General features: G+C 36.4%; 1 protein-coding gene across 5 annotated transcripts; it reads right to left on the reverse strand.

Annotated features, from left to right (window-relative positions):
* Positions 1-4,839: 4,839 nt before the first annotated feature.
* LOC110696961 lies at positions 4,840-13,451 on the reverse strand. Of its 5 annotated transcripts, none has more exons than XR_002506443.1 (11): positions 12,861-13,309; positions 11,839-11,963; positions 10,657-10,753; positions 8,104-8,248; positions 7,703-8,020; positions 7,511-7,598; positions 6,771-7,413; positions 6,557-6,652; positions 6,337-6,456; positions 5,862-6,244; positions 4,840-5,162 (listed from the first exon to the last, which is right to left on the reverse strand). XR_002506443.1 is itself a non-coding variant. In XM_021874297.1 (11 exons), the coding sequence occupies exon 4, from the start codon at positions 9,488-9,490 to the stop codon at positions 8,276-8,278; it is 1,215 nt and encodes a 404-aa protein (XP_021729989.1). In that variant the 5' UTR covers positions 9,491-10,341; positions 10,657-10,753; positions 11,839-11,963; positions 12,861-13,447; the 3' UTR covers positions 4,840-5,162; positions 5,862-6,244; positions 6,337-6,456; positions 6,557-6,652; positions 6,771-7,413; positions 7,511-7,598; positions 7,703-8,020; positions 8,104-8,275. The 5 variants fall into 5 exon arrangements, 3 of the variants coding, with proteins under 3 accessions (XP_021729989.1, XP_021729990.1, XP_021729991.1); XR_002506444.1 differs by having other exon boundaries at positions 8,104-8,173; positions 12,861-13,308; XM_021874297.1 differs by having other exon boundaries at positions 8,104-10,341; positions 12,861-13,447.
* Positions 13,452-15,247: the final 1,796 nt, after the last annotated feature.

A 15,247-nucleotide genomic window follows, 5' to 3' on the forward strand; every position in this document is an offset into this window, starting at 1 on the left:
ACAAACAATTAATTCGCAACGAATGCGTCACTAAAAAATCGAAAAACCTGAAATTCCACCGTGTCACGGTGAAAAATCCCGTGACACGTTACAAATTCCCGCGTCACGTCAATTCCTTTTTCTTTTTTTTTTGTCGTGACGCAATGCTGAACTGACGCGCATACTTGATCGACGGAGGGAGGATTTTTATTTTTTAAAGTGGTCGGGCCCCCTTGAGGGGTTGCCTACATATCCTAAAAAGGAATCAGGCCAAACGTAGCTCTATTGGGTCATGAACCCATGCGACTAGGCATAGAATATCTTGAGTTGATCCAAGTTGGTTAAATTGTGGAAACCATTACCGTCCATGTCTACCAATTGTGCCGCTCCGCCAGACAAGATGGCTTTAACAATGTACGGGCTTGACCAATTCGGTCTGAATTTTCCTCTTGGATCTAACACATTTTTACGAAGTGCCTTAAGCACTAGGTCACCCTCTTTGATGTTCCTGGTCTTGACTTTTTTATTAAAATGTCGCGCCATAAGCTGTTGGTAGGTTTGGACATGATGCAAAGCTGCCAAGAGGTTTTCATCAAGTAAGACCAGTTCATCATATCTTGCTCTAATCCAGCCGACTTCATCTAGTTGGCTTTCCAATGCGATTCGAAGAGAAGGGATTTTGAGTTTGATTGGTTGTACAGCTTCAACTCCATAGACCAAAGAGAAAGGGGTAGCCCCCGTTGATGTACGAAAAGAGGTTCGATAACCCCAAAGGGCGAAATGTAGCTTACTTGGCCAATCCTTGTAATTTTCTGTCATCTTTTCAATGATCGTTTTCACATTTTTGTTGGTCGATTCGACCGCACCATTTGTTTGTGGTCTGTAAGGTGATGATATGTGATGCTTGATATGATACTTCTGTAATAATTCTGCGCATTCGGCTTGGAAATGCGTTACATTATCGCTGATCATCTCATGTGGTACCCCATAGCGGCATATGATATTTTTCTCAATGAATTGAGCTCTCAATGAGTTGAGCTACGTGTTTCGTCGTCAGCTTAGCATATGAGGCCGCTTCGACCCATTTGGTGAAATAGTCGATTGCTATGAGAATGAATTCATGCCCCCCTTGTCCTGGTGGCGTTATTTTTCCAATGATGTTGATGCCCCAAGTGGAGAAAGGCCATGGAGAAGTATATGTGTAGAGAAGAGAAGGTGGAACATGCTGTAAATTTGCGTAGACTTGACACTTCATACATTTCTTGACGTATTCGTGACAATCTCTCTCCATAGTAGTCCAATAGTAACCTTGTCGTTGAATCTTTTGGACTAACATCTTTGCATTCATGTGCATTCCACATATACCTGCATGAAGGTTTTCCATGGTTTTATGTGCTTCTTTCTTGGCTATGCATAAGAGATTTCTTCCCATTGTAGTTCTTTTGTGGAGTTCTCCCCTGATGAGCACATACTGTGAGGCCAGGAGCCTCAAAGCACGGCGTGCCCTTTTATCAGTATTAAGAGGGTATTCTCCTCTTGTCACATAATTAAGGATATCTGTATACCATGGCTCTTCATCTTCTTCTTGTGGTTCTTGTTCATCGTCGAGTGCGTGAACATAAGATGGATCATATCTTCTTTCTATGGTCAGTGGCATTCTGATTGTATCAGTTGGAATTCGCACCATTGATGCTAATTTAGCTAGTGCGTCGGCGAATTGGTTTTCTTCTCTCGGCAAATACGTATATTCCACTTCATCTAGTTGCTCCGTGAGAGTTTCTAAATGAGCTTGATACGTAGCGAGACTTTCACTTCTCACTTTCCATCTCTTGGAGATTTGGTTAATGATTAGTGAAGAATCACCATAGATTCTGAGCTTCTTAATTCCCAAGGCGACAACTGTTTCTAACCCCAAGGTACATGCTTCGTATTCTGCGGCATTGTTGGTGACATCAAAGTCAAGCTTCATGGAAATTAGGATGTGCTCTTCATTGGGTGATACAAGCAAGACTCCTACACCACATCCTTTTTGGTTTGAAGCTCCATTGAAATAGAGTGTCCATCTATCATCTTCGGTCATGAGTAAATCTTTGTCAGGGAAATTGTACTCATCTTCTTCTTTCTCAACTTCTTCTAGTGGAAAGTCTGCTAAAAAATCGAAAACCGCAGAACCTTTGATGGCTTTTTGTGGTACAAATCTCAAGTCAAACTGAGCAAGATTTACTATCCACCTTGATAATCTGCCATTGAGTGTCGCTTTTTAGAACAAGTATTTGAGAGGATCCATCTTGGACACGACATGCACCGTATGAGTGAGCATGTAATGTCTTAGTTTCTGTGCGGCCCACACAAGTGCGAGACACAACTTTTCAAGTGGTGTGTATCGCGTCTCATATCCTTGAAGCTTCTTACTCAAGTAGTAGATAGCATTCTCCTTTTTTTCAATCTCTTGTGCTAGCATTACCCCCATCGTTTCTCTTGTGACCGTAAGGTAGAGTCGAAGAGGAAAGTCAGGTATTGCTGGCGCTAGCACGGGTGGGTTTGCCAAGTACTCTTTGATTTTGTCGAAAGCTTTTTGGCAATCGACATCCCATGTGATTGGGAAATTTTTCTTGAGCTTCTTGAATATAGGTTCACATATCGCTGTGAGCTTTGATATGAACCTACTTATATACTGCAACCTTCCAATGAAACCTCGAATCTCCTTCTCATTTTTGGGCGGTGGCATGGCCATGATCGCCTTTACTTTTGTAGGATCTATTTCAATCCCTCGAGAACTGATCACGTATCCAAGCAATTTTCCTGACGTGACTCCGAATGCACATTTTGCTGGATTTAATCTCATGTTGTACTTGCAGAGTCTTTCAAAGAACTTGCGAAGTGCAATAATATGGCCTGGGCGATCTTTAGACTTAACGATCATATCATCGACATAGACCTCCACCTCTTTGTGCATCATGTCATGTAACAATGCTGTAGCTGCTCTTTGGTAGGTGGCACCCGCGTTTTTCAACTCGAATGGCATTACCGTATAGCAATATGTACCCCATTGCGTGATGAATGTGGTTTTCTCCATATCTTCTTCGGCCATCAATACCTGATTATATCCGGCGTAACCGTCCATGAATGATAGGAGTGCATGGTTTGTTGTGTGATCGACCAGAATGTCAATGTGAGGTAGAGGGAACCCATCTTTTGGGCTTGCTTTATTGAGATCCCTGTAATCAACACACATTCTGACCCTTCCATCCTTCTTTGGAACTTGAACCACATTTGCTATCCATTCTGGATATTTGGATACACTGATGAAACCTGCGGCCAACTGCTTCCTGATTTCTTCCTTGATTTTGAGAGCCACATCCGGTTTCATACGGCGCAGCTTTTGTTTGACAGGCTTCATACCTGGAATGAGTGGTATCGTATGCTGAGCTATATCCCTGTCAATTCCTGGCATATCTTGGTATGACCAAGCAAATAAAACAACAAATTCAGTTAGCAAGTTAATTAGCTCTTTGTGTTCATCTTGACTTAGTGTTAATCCAATTTTTACTTCTTTAACAGTCGTATCATTGGAAATGTTAACTGTTTCTGTATCTTCGATATCTGCTGTTTTATTTTCGTGTTCTTCCATTGCTTTTATTATTTCTTTGTCATTTTTATCATTAGCAAAGCAATATTGATCAGGGCTAGGGGAATGACACGCATTGTAAGCAAAGGTACTCATTTTATTGAATTTGTTGGCTAATACATCAAGAGGGGCAAGGTCGGCTGCGACCTCACCGGAATTATTTGGACTAGAAAGAGGGGACTCAACAAGAGACTCAGGGTTGAACTCTATAGCAGAAAGAGGGTCGGCCTCAGACTCTAAGGACTCGCCTACAGACTTAGACTCAGACTCGGCTCGGACCCAGACGACTCAGACTCATCAAACATAGGACCTCCGCCAGCGGTTATTTCCAACTTCTCTCCACTTGGCGTAGTGATCCTCAATGTCTTGCCTCATCCCCTTGAAATATTGTCAGCTTGGACAATTAACTCGGAGGGGTCAAAATCCTTGTTTGCTATGAAGTTTGAACGAGCTCGGAGTTATCATTGAAGACGGGATTAGACTCATTCTTTTCCATTCCAAAAAGCAGGTTGATGCCTAGATCATCAGAACTCGGGCTAGCTGGCTTATCGGTTGTGAAGAGCTCTTCGTCTTCATCAACAAAGTCACAATCGAGGAATATCTCGAATCCTGGTTCACTCTTCCCATCGTGGACGAATGGCTCAGGAAATTCATAGCATGAGAAGTCTTCCCCTTCTTTGATTTACTGGCCATTGAGGGTGAACGGATATGGACACTACAAGAAAACCTTTTTTTCGCAAAAAAAAAAATCGTTGCAAAAAATACAAAGTCGTTGCAAAAAAAATCTATAGCAACGACAATTGTCGTTGCAAGGTCGTTGCGGGTACCTCCGTCACTAAAAATCGGTGTGACGACAAAAGTGGTTGCGAAAAATTAATAATTTGCAACGACTATTAGCGTTGCATTAAACTTGTCGTTGCCTTACCTATGAAATCCAAACTTATTAGAAGGAAATTATGGCAACAACTTTTGTCGTTGCAATATGTTGAATAATCTTTTGCAACGACATTTGTCGTTATAAAAATACCTTTTAGTGCAACGACTAATATCATTGCTTTATTTAATTTGGTGTATGGTAACGACAAATGTCATTTCAAAATAGTTGTATGTTGTAACGACATTTATTGTTGTGATAATGCATTATATTTTTTACAACAATACAAGTCGTTGCTAATTTATGGTTTAGCGATAAATCTTTGTAGAATTATTTATTAATTTATTGGAAATACAAATAGGTAAATTGCTAATAAGTTAATATCTATTTAACATGTGTAATATTTAACATAACACAAGTGATTATATCCAAAAGATTAGATAAATATATACATTTAATAGTCTAAGTCAACATTAAACATGACTTCTCCCAAAAGATTACATCCATCTTTGTTCCAAAAGGCTAATTTTCTAGTCATCCCACCAATGTACAACCATAATAGAGTAAACCATCTTTCCACTAAGTCATGTCCAACAAGTAGTCATTGTGCAAAATAAAACCTATACTACATATCATCTGCACACTTTCTCCATGCATTTACTAATACTTCTCCAACATAACCTGCATTAGCAAAATAAAGGAAGATATAATTTTAGAATTATGAAGAACCCAATGAAAAATCTAGCATCACTTATTCTTTTGATTTTATATATAATATATGTAATAAATTTCAAGAAATTTTGATAAATATTAAAAGATCTATAAGAATTATATTGGCATCATGTATGTGATTTACTATAAGCATGATTCTGATGAAAGAAAATTAGAAATTGCTGTAACAAAGTTTGCATAATTAAGTAATAAAATGATCATAGAAATCTTATACCATATACATATGAAGCACACATTTGATAGCCAACTTAGTCTTCCTTTAAAAAATTATAATCATTTGCTTTTTAATGTATTATAATTACTACTATAATTGAGATGATGACTTTCAAAGAAACTTATTTGAGAGTTAGAAAAAGGGAGCAAAGATCTCACATAAGAACCCTGGATTTAAGAGGAGAAAAGTAGAGAGAGAGAGAGGAGTAGAAACGCAAAAACAAACTAAATAATTATAATAAAAACAAAGTGTAGCACGTACTATAAAACTTATTTTTTTCAAAGAGGTTGTACTGATGGAGCATCTTGGAAAATTGTAGACAAAGATGGTGTGGAAGTTTTGGAGGATTAAGTTTACCCAACTCGAGTAAAAAATAAAATAAAAAAAAGCACACACAAACACACACACACACAAAGATTTACAAAATAAATTACCTGGAAATATTTGATGTTTAACTTGCAACTCTATTACCAAGTGCTCTGAGTAATTCTTCCTTCATTGCATTCATTGCACGTTGTGTCTCCTCTTTTTGTTGTTGTAATTGTCTTGCTGTTGCTTCCTGAGTCTCTTCTAATTGTTTGGTAGTTCTTTCCTGATTCTCTTGCAACTCCTTAATTAATTCTTGTTGCTCCTGAATTTTCTTTTGTTGCTCACGTATTAAGCTTTGATGCTCTAATTGATGTCTTCCTTTGCTGAAGCCAGGCAAGGCAGTTCCCTTTCCACGAAAGTACCCTGATCTTGGTTTCAAAACATCTAGAAGAATCTCTTCTTGAGTCTTTGATTCACCATGTGCAGCAACAACAACTTTTAATTGTTCCTAACCAAAAACATAAATTTGAAGTTAAAATATGTAAACATTCATACAACTAACACAACACATTACATCGTCACTTTATAATTTTAAAATACATGTATCTCCTTCGAACGAGATTCATCAGCCCACTCCAAAACGCCCTCGTCATTTTCTTTTGTATGCTCGATAAGCCAAATAACATCAGCAGGTGGCTTAACTCCATTGTTTTCTTGAGTCTAATAAAACATAAACAAATGGATTAATGTTTACAGTCACTAAACTTCCGCTACAGAAGCATAAACTATAGTGCATATTTTAGTTCAAAACATATTTTACCAGAATATCTTCGACTTCAGCAAATGATAAGTTTCCAGTAGTCTGTGTTGTTCTATTCTTAGACAAGCGATTTCTGGAATTTCTTTCACTTACTTTCTGTATAAATAATAGGATAAAACTAATTAAACAATATATATAAAGCCCATGTAAAATTTATACGATTTCCTTGTAAATAAATAAGAGTAAAATATATACAAAAATATTTAAATGTAACCTTGAAATCATCCGACCCAAATCGTGCTAGTAGCTAATGAATCTACTAAAAAATCATCATTTGCTTGGCTTAAACTATGAAACACAGCCTCATCGACTTCCACTTGTTGATATGCCTCTACATCTACAACCTGGTCATTAATCTCAGCTTGGTCAACAATATCTTTACTTGGCATATCGTAAAGATCTCTTGGTTGAGTTTTTATAACAAATTGCCAATCATCAGTTTTCGGATCTTGAATATAAAATACTTGCTCCACTTGTGATTCCAAGACATACACTTCATCTGTTTTCAAAGAACCCCTCTTATTTACACTAACGAAACCATGGTCATCCACCTTATATCCTCTGCCCAAGTGCTGCACATCAAACCATGCACATTTATATACAAATATGCGATTTCCTCCTGGATAAGACATCTCAAATATATCCTTCAATACCCCATAATACTCTTTGTCTGAATAATCATCCCCACGTACCATTACCCCACAATTATGAGTTTTTCTATTCTCGCATCGATCAATGGTGTGAAATCGAAAACCATTTACAACATATCCAGCGTAACGCCTTACAACTCTTGAAGGAGAACAAACTAAATTATATATTTTCTCATCAATTTTCCCATCCTAATAGAGTTTACGCACCTGTAAAAAAAAAAAATAAATTGGTAATTTATAGAATTTATAGTAATTGATACTATACAAAATGCAGTTTTAGGTACTGATTTAGTAGTTAACTTACGCGGTCATATATCCAACCAGCAAATTGCCTTTTGTGTCTCCGTTCCACATTTCTAGCATTTTCCTTCTCTAACTCTAACTTGTGTTCTCTAAAAAAAAGTTATATAAATTGATCAATAAAAAAACAGAAAAAAATAAAAGATTGATTGTAACTCATACAAAATAAACTATATAAGATGTTAAAACAGCTTACTTAACAAAATCCAGGAGGTCATCACAATTTAGAAGATTGTACAAATGAATTTGATTACATTCTTCGAAGTCAAGATGTAATGGCACTCCTTGTCCAAAAGGATGTCCAAGAGGTTTGAATATATCCAGATTGAAGTTCAAATCATCCTCTTGATATTCAACAACATCATCATTTCTTCCTTTACGATTGAACTTTGAGTCAATATCACTCATATATCTCGAGCAAAATGTTAAGCACTCGTCAGCGAGGTATCCTTCTGCTATACAACCTTCTGGTTGAGCTCTATTTCGAATGTACTTTTTCAAGGTTCGAAGGTACCTAATATTAACACATGGTTAATAGAAAGTTGAATCAATACGAAAAAAAATATAAAGAATAAGTAAAACAATAAAGTGGCATACCTTTCAACTGGGTACATCCATCTACACCGTACAGGACCTCCAATTTTAGCTTCAGAAGCCAAATGCACCACTAAATGTACCATCACATCAAAAAAAGCAGGAGGAAAAATCATCTCGAGCTTGCATAATGTGTAAGGGATTTGAGCTTCAAGTTCATTCAATTGCACTGTAGTTAATTTTTTGGAGCAAACATTTCGAAAACGACTAAAGGCTCATATACATTCTTTGACAAAAAACCACGAGTTACCAGAGGGAGAAGCTGCTGAATAAATACATAATGATCATGACTTTTCAAACCAGAAATTTTATTTTTTCTTTCCCTTACACACCTAGAAAGATTAGACATGTATCCATCAGGAGACTTGATACTTGCAAACATGTCACAAATTGCAGCCTTGGCATTTGAGTTTAAAGTGTATGATGCTACAGGAACACGTACTTTGTCTCCCTCTAATATAGGGTGGAGGTCATTTCGAATTCCCATTTTCATCAAATCAATACGAGCCTTTATTGTGTCTTTTGTTTTTCCTTTAATATTCAACAATGTACCTAATATATTATCAGACACATTTTTTTCGATATGCATAACATCTAAATTATGTCGAATTAGCAGCTTTCTCCAGTAAGGCAGTTGAAAAAATATGCTTTTCTTGTTCCAGCCATACAAGCTCTTCGAGGGATCTCGCTTTCTTTTTTTTCCAGAAACCTTTCCAAACTTTTCTTGCTGAAATTGATTATAATAAGTCAAAATTTTATCCCCAGTTAAAGGAATTGGTGCACATTCTTTCTCTCTTGTATTGTCAAATGACTTTCTATCCTTTCTCCATTTGTGGTTACTAGGTATCCAACGACGATGTCGTAAGTAACCACCTTTACTTGTTAATGAAGTGCGGTTAGTGTGCTTGTGACAAGAAGGACAAGCATATCGACCTTTAGTTGACCAACCCGACAAATCAGCAAGTGCTGGGAAGTCACTAATAGTCCATAAAAGCATCGCACGCACATTAAAATTCTGCTTAGAGTAAGCATCATATGTTTCTACCCCATTCTCCCAAAGATCCTTCAATTCCTCAATCAAAGGTTGAAGATATACATCAATATTTCTACCAGGACTTGAGGGACCAGGTATGAGTAAAGATAACAAAAACGAATGTGGTTTCATGCATATCCAAGGAGGTAGATTATAGGGAATCAAAACTACTGGCCAAATACTATGCTGTGAATTATCAAAAGGCTGGAAACCATCACAAGCTAGTCCAAGTCTTACATTACGTGCATCACTAGCAAATGAAGGATATTCTTCGTCAATTGATTTCCACGCAGGAGAATCGGCAGGATGACTCATTTCCCCTTTCTTATCCACCCTTTCTTCCATATGCCACAACATATCCTTGGCTGTTTTTCTAACCTTTGTAGCCTAGATCTCAATGGAAAGTACCGTAAAACCTTGTGTGGCACTTTGGCTCCTTTTGAAGGCCCAATATCAATATTTTTATACCTAGGTAAATCACAAGTTGGACATTTGTCTAACTTTGCATTTTGTTTCCAATACAAAACACAATCATTTTTACATGCATCAATTTTAACACACTCAAGCCCTAAATCAGTAATCAGTTTTTTTGCCTCATAATAAGAATCTGGAAGGCTAGTTCCCCAGGCTTGGCATAGCAATTTCAATAGACTATCAAACGAACTATCACTCCAATTATTTAAGACTTTCAAGTGCAACAATTTAACAATATAAGACAACTTTGACATTGTAGTGCCACCAACTGTTAGGGGCTCCTGATATTCATTCAACAAACGATAAAACTTTGCTGCCTCCCCTTTAGGTTCCTCATTATTGTTATTGGAATCCACCTCATCTCGCCCTAAATGCATGCTTGGCACTCCAAAAGCATCCTCCAACATGTTAACCTCACTGTCATTATGTCCAATCCCCTCTATGTCACTAATTTCACTTATGTGACCACCATTATAATGGTTTACAATTTCCCCATGTAGTTCCCAGGTAGTATAATTTGCATACATTCCCCACTTTAATAAATCAAACCTCACATCACTCCTTTTTTTACAAATTAGATTACGACATTTATCACAAGGACATCTAGTTGTGGTAGTATCATGAACTTCTGTGACTTTTGAAAATGCAAAGTTCAGAAAGCCATCAACACCCTGCCTGTATTCGGGCAATGAATGATCACTAATTTTCATCCATTCCTTATCAAAAGCCATTCCCTAAGTTCACATTGTAAGGAGGTTTAGAAGCATGTATATCATATCATATCTAAAACAATGTCATATCTGCAAAGTAAAAGAAAAAACATGGCCAATTTGCTTATTCACAAAAAAGTGAATGTACATTTATTAATATGAATGTATAAGATTAAGACTATTTTAAGAGACACCCAACATTAGAATTATTAGCCTAAGTCCAGCATGATTCATTAATATTTTTAAAATCTACGTAAGGTATTATTCATTATTCTTGTCTAATTCATATCAAACATTCCACATTTACGCTAAGACATAAGCAAAGTGTAACATATTTACCTTCACAAAACCAAAGTCTTCTGCAAATATAACTGAACTCCTTTTTTCTCAAAGCCAAATTCAATTCCCACCAAGTAGTTAACAACGCTAATCAACACTGTAAAAAAAATAAATAAATAAAAAATAAATAAAATAATAATAATAATAATAATATTAAAAAATCATATAATATGAATGGAGCTAAGAACGTATATAAATAGTAATAAGCTAGTGCCCATGTATAGCAAATAACCATAATAAATAAAAATAGGTTAGTACCCATGTATAGCTAATACTCCCTTCGTCCCCTTTTGATAGTCCCTTATGGGCAAATTTTAGTCCCAAAATGTTCACCTCATTTGCTTTTCCCAACAACCATAAATATTAATTGTTTACCAAACTTTCCTCCAATTTGCAATAATACTTGTGCAAATTTATATTTCCCATATAAATTTTGTTTTCCCATGTACTTTTATTACTTTCTCTCTCTACTTTTTTGCATACCCAATGTCAATTTACTTTTTCATTGTACTTTAACTATTCTTATTTGTGTTTATTAATTCCCGTGACAAATGCCCATAAGGGACTATCAAAAGGGGACGGAGGTAGTAATAATAGGATAGTGCCCATATTAATAAAATTCCCCATTTTCCTTTCCCCACCACATAGTCCACAATCCAAATGAAGACATATATCTTAAGATATATCATATTGCATAATTAAGCATAAAATAAATTTGATAGTGGAATAAGTAAAGTAAAATTAAAATCATAGATATAATCTTATTACCAATACACAATACGTGTAGAAGACAAAGATTAATAACTCAAAGTTATTTAGCAATTTCAATTTTAATCCTAATCATGATAACGCATGTAAATATGAAAAGTGAACAATAAAATCCAACTATCTACCTGCTAATACATGCTGTTATACAATGTTGATTGTATATCTTTTGTTAATTTTTTTTCCTTCTTTAGGGGTCTTTAGTTAAATTTAATTGTCATGAAAATTGTAGATATAATTTAATGATAGATAAACTTATTTAACAATATGGCCCTTTATTAATCAATATGAATCATCAGAGAACAGATCTCAAATGTATTACAATTTGTAACAAATTTCTCAAAGCCAAATGAACATATCATACTTTAAACTTTAACTAACCATACAACTTTAGTTTATTTAGCATTAAAGACTAACCTTTTACAATTAGAGAGGTAATCAATTTCTATTATGCTACTTCAATCTCTTTGACTAGTGAAGTACGTGATCAAAACACTAAGCCTCGTTAACTGCTACTACTTGAGATCAAATATCACTGGTTCCTGAGATTAAATAATGCAAAGGAGGTTAGCTTACTCTGTACTCTAAGAAAGATAAAGAAAGATAGAGGATTGTCAAGGGCATAAAAAAAAAAAAAAAAAAAAAAAAAAAAAAAATCTTGTAGGTGACCAAATTTAAAATGAAGTATTTTTGGAAAGCCGAGATAAAACAAAGAATTGGAGGGGCTACATGTATATAAACTACAAAATAAGTTAAGAAGAGGTACTAAGCTTGTCCAATTTTCCCTGGAGTTGTCTGCAATATGACATTCTTGAACCTCAAACTTTTGAATTAAATAGGACTAAGAGGTCGATAATATAGCTGCCACAATTAACATGATTAAAATTAAACTCTTCCTTTACCTCCTTTTTTAAGGAAAAGAATAAACTTAGAAAAAAGTTTGCCGTAGTGAAGTACAAGCAGAGTAGCAACCAACAAATATAAAAATGATAACTAAACAAAGAAAGTGCACAAAGACCATAATACTTGCAACAATAACAACTAAATCCGATTCCATCAATACAAACCAAGAGGTTCTCTTCATAAGTGGCCAGTGCACAACAATCGGTTTCCGAGAAATGATCTATAACTCCGTATATTATTAAATGACCAAGGGTTTCTATAATTTAGGAGGCAAAATCACAGCTTTTTCATTCCAATAACAATTAAAAAATTCTAGATTTATAACATGAACAAGTAATTCTCAAACACCAAACCTCGAGTAATACACAAGTATAGAACAAATTCAAAAACTAATTCTCAACAATACAAATCCAATTTTATTTAAAAAAGTGAGTCAATTCAAGTCAAGAAAACTCAATCAAATAACACTAAATAGTTAGAAATACACACAAACTTTACAAAATAATGAAATTGTTAAATAGAATCAGAATACTAACCGAAAACGCAAGGGCTAGAAGGAACATTCACCAGTAATGTTCGACACCCTCAATATTATCGACACCCACATCTTTCTACTAGTTTATGTGACTTCAATTTTTATTTTTTTTACTTAATAATGCAATAGAAAGATAGAGTTGCAGCGATGAGGTGAGAATTAGTGGCTAGATTACTTTGCCGGAGAACGAGAACGGTGGCGGGATGAAAGCGAAATAATGGCGCGTGAATGAGGGTAGGGTTTTACAATTGGGATTAGTAAAGTAAGACATTCTTTAAAAAGAAGCTTCTAGTCCACTAGTACAATCTTTTAAATTTTTACCTTTTTATTTTTTTATTTTTTGCTACAAAGATGTCGTTGTGGTATATTAATTGAATATTTAACAACAAAGCAAGTCGTTGCTGTATTTTATACAATATATTGCAACCAAAAAAGTTGTTGTAAAAAATAGACCGTGAATTAATTCAATCTCGCGCGTTGGCATGGTGTGGAGGGAAATGAAAATTTACCAACTGCAACGACATTATCCTTGCTAATAAAATTTTCAGCAACGACTACAATGTTGTTCCCAAACATTTGTTGCGATAAATGGATTTTCTTGTAGTGCGGATCCATGGCCATTTCCGTCTTCGTGATTCGAGCATTATTGCGAGCCTTCATCTTCAATAAAGCTTGTTTCACATCTTCTTTTGTTGGCTTGAATCACAAGCCAAAAGTATCCTTCTTGAGTGCACCAAGATGGCCAAGATTCAACCATTTTCTTCTTGAGTCCAAGGGTCATTCCAAGGAAATGACCTTGCTTCTTCAGAATGGCATTGATATTGGTGTTTGAACAGGGATCAAAGTCGAGATGGCACTTTTCCTCCTCTTCAATCACGAGAACATCATCTAGTGAAAACCCCCAAAGATCTTCATCTTCTTCGTCATGTTCAACATGGACGATAGGACTGTCGATAACTTGAATGCACATAGGAGAAGCATCAATAGTAATTGGAACCGCTCCAACTATGGCTTTCACTTTCTGGTGCAGCGATGATGGAATCGCCTTTAGCTCATGAAGCCAAGGGCGTCCTAACAACAGATTGAAAGAGGCCTTAATGTCCACCACCTGAAATTTAGTGCGACGTTAAATGGCCCCAGTAGTTATGTTCAGTATGATAGTACACACGGCTTGACGGCGAGTATTATCATAAGCGTGAATCCCATGAGTGGAGGGAGTCAGTTCTTCATTCTTTATGCCCAACTTCTTTGCAGTACGGAGTGGGCACAGATTGCAGAGCCATTATCAACCAGGCTCATAGGAACATTCATTTGCCTACACACCACAGTGAGGTGTAAGGCCTTATTATGTTGGTCCCCTTTCGGGGGCAGATCCTTGTCAGAAAACGAAATCAGATTGCTAGTATTGGCAATTCAGTACTGAGAAAGTTGACCAGTCCTTGAGGAGTCATGTCATCATCAACTCCTATTTTCACCAGAGCATTCATCACAGCCTTTCGATGCTCGTGCGAGGTGGCCAAAAGCTTCCATACATTCATCTCCACCTTGATCTTTTGTAATTGTTTGACCACATCGCTGTTCACAAGGTCGATGGGATCAACTATTGGATGTGATTGTGGTGGAGGTGGATTAGGTTGTTGCAACCGTCCACTTCTGGTGAGAACCTTGACCTCAAAGTCCCCCCAAACATCTTCACTTGAGCCAAGAGATGAACAGGCTATATCTTTGAGATAGACGTCTTCATCGTCACTATCCCAAATTCCATTCACTTTTTCAGAACTCGAGAAAAATACAACTTCCGGCAGAGGTTCATTCACAGGTTGAATGAGTATTGACGGATCAAAGGAGATTTCATCACCCATGATAGCCAAAGCATCAGAAAGAGGACCTGTTTGAATGATAGGCTTCTTGCCCCCTGGAGGGACAGGAAGTTGATCAGCATCAATTAGGTCTTGGATTGCATCTTTCAATCTCCAAAACTTCTCAGTATTATGACCCTTGCCTTGATGAAACTTGCAATAAGCGTTGGGGTCATAGCTAGCGGTCCTATTCTCTGGTCGAGGTTCTGGAAATGGTCCAATTGGCATAATCAGTCCTTGACCATGCAAACGGTCATAAGAAGCATCATAAGTCATTCCCAAAGGCGTGTAAACCCTCCTTTGCCTTTGGAATCTTTAAGGAGGAGCATTAAGGGCCAGCACATCATTGATATTGATATTGTTGGTAGCATTATTGGGCTTAGAAGACGAAGAAGAAGGAGTGTTGTTCTTCTTGTTTTTCCAAGTGCTATTATTATTGTTGCTACCAACATCCTTCATTAGTTCTTCCTCAATATTGATTCCAATATCGTATACAGCTTCAAAGGTACTCAGAGGCAAAAACTTCAAG

This window comes from Chenopodium quinoa, unplaced genomic scaffold (assembly GCF_001683475.1).
Source record: "Chenopodium quinoa cultivar QQ74 unplaced genomic scaffold, ASM168347v1, whole genome shotgun sequence".
In the NCBI taxonomy this organism is placed as follows: domain Eukaryota; kingdom Viridiplantae; phylum Streptophyta; class Magnoliopsida; order Caryophyllales; family Amaranthaceae; genus Chenopodium; species Chenopodium quinoa.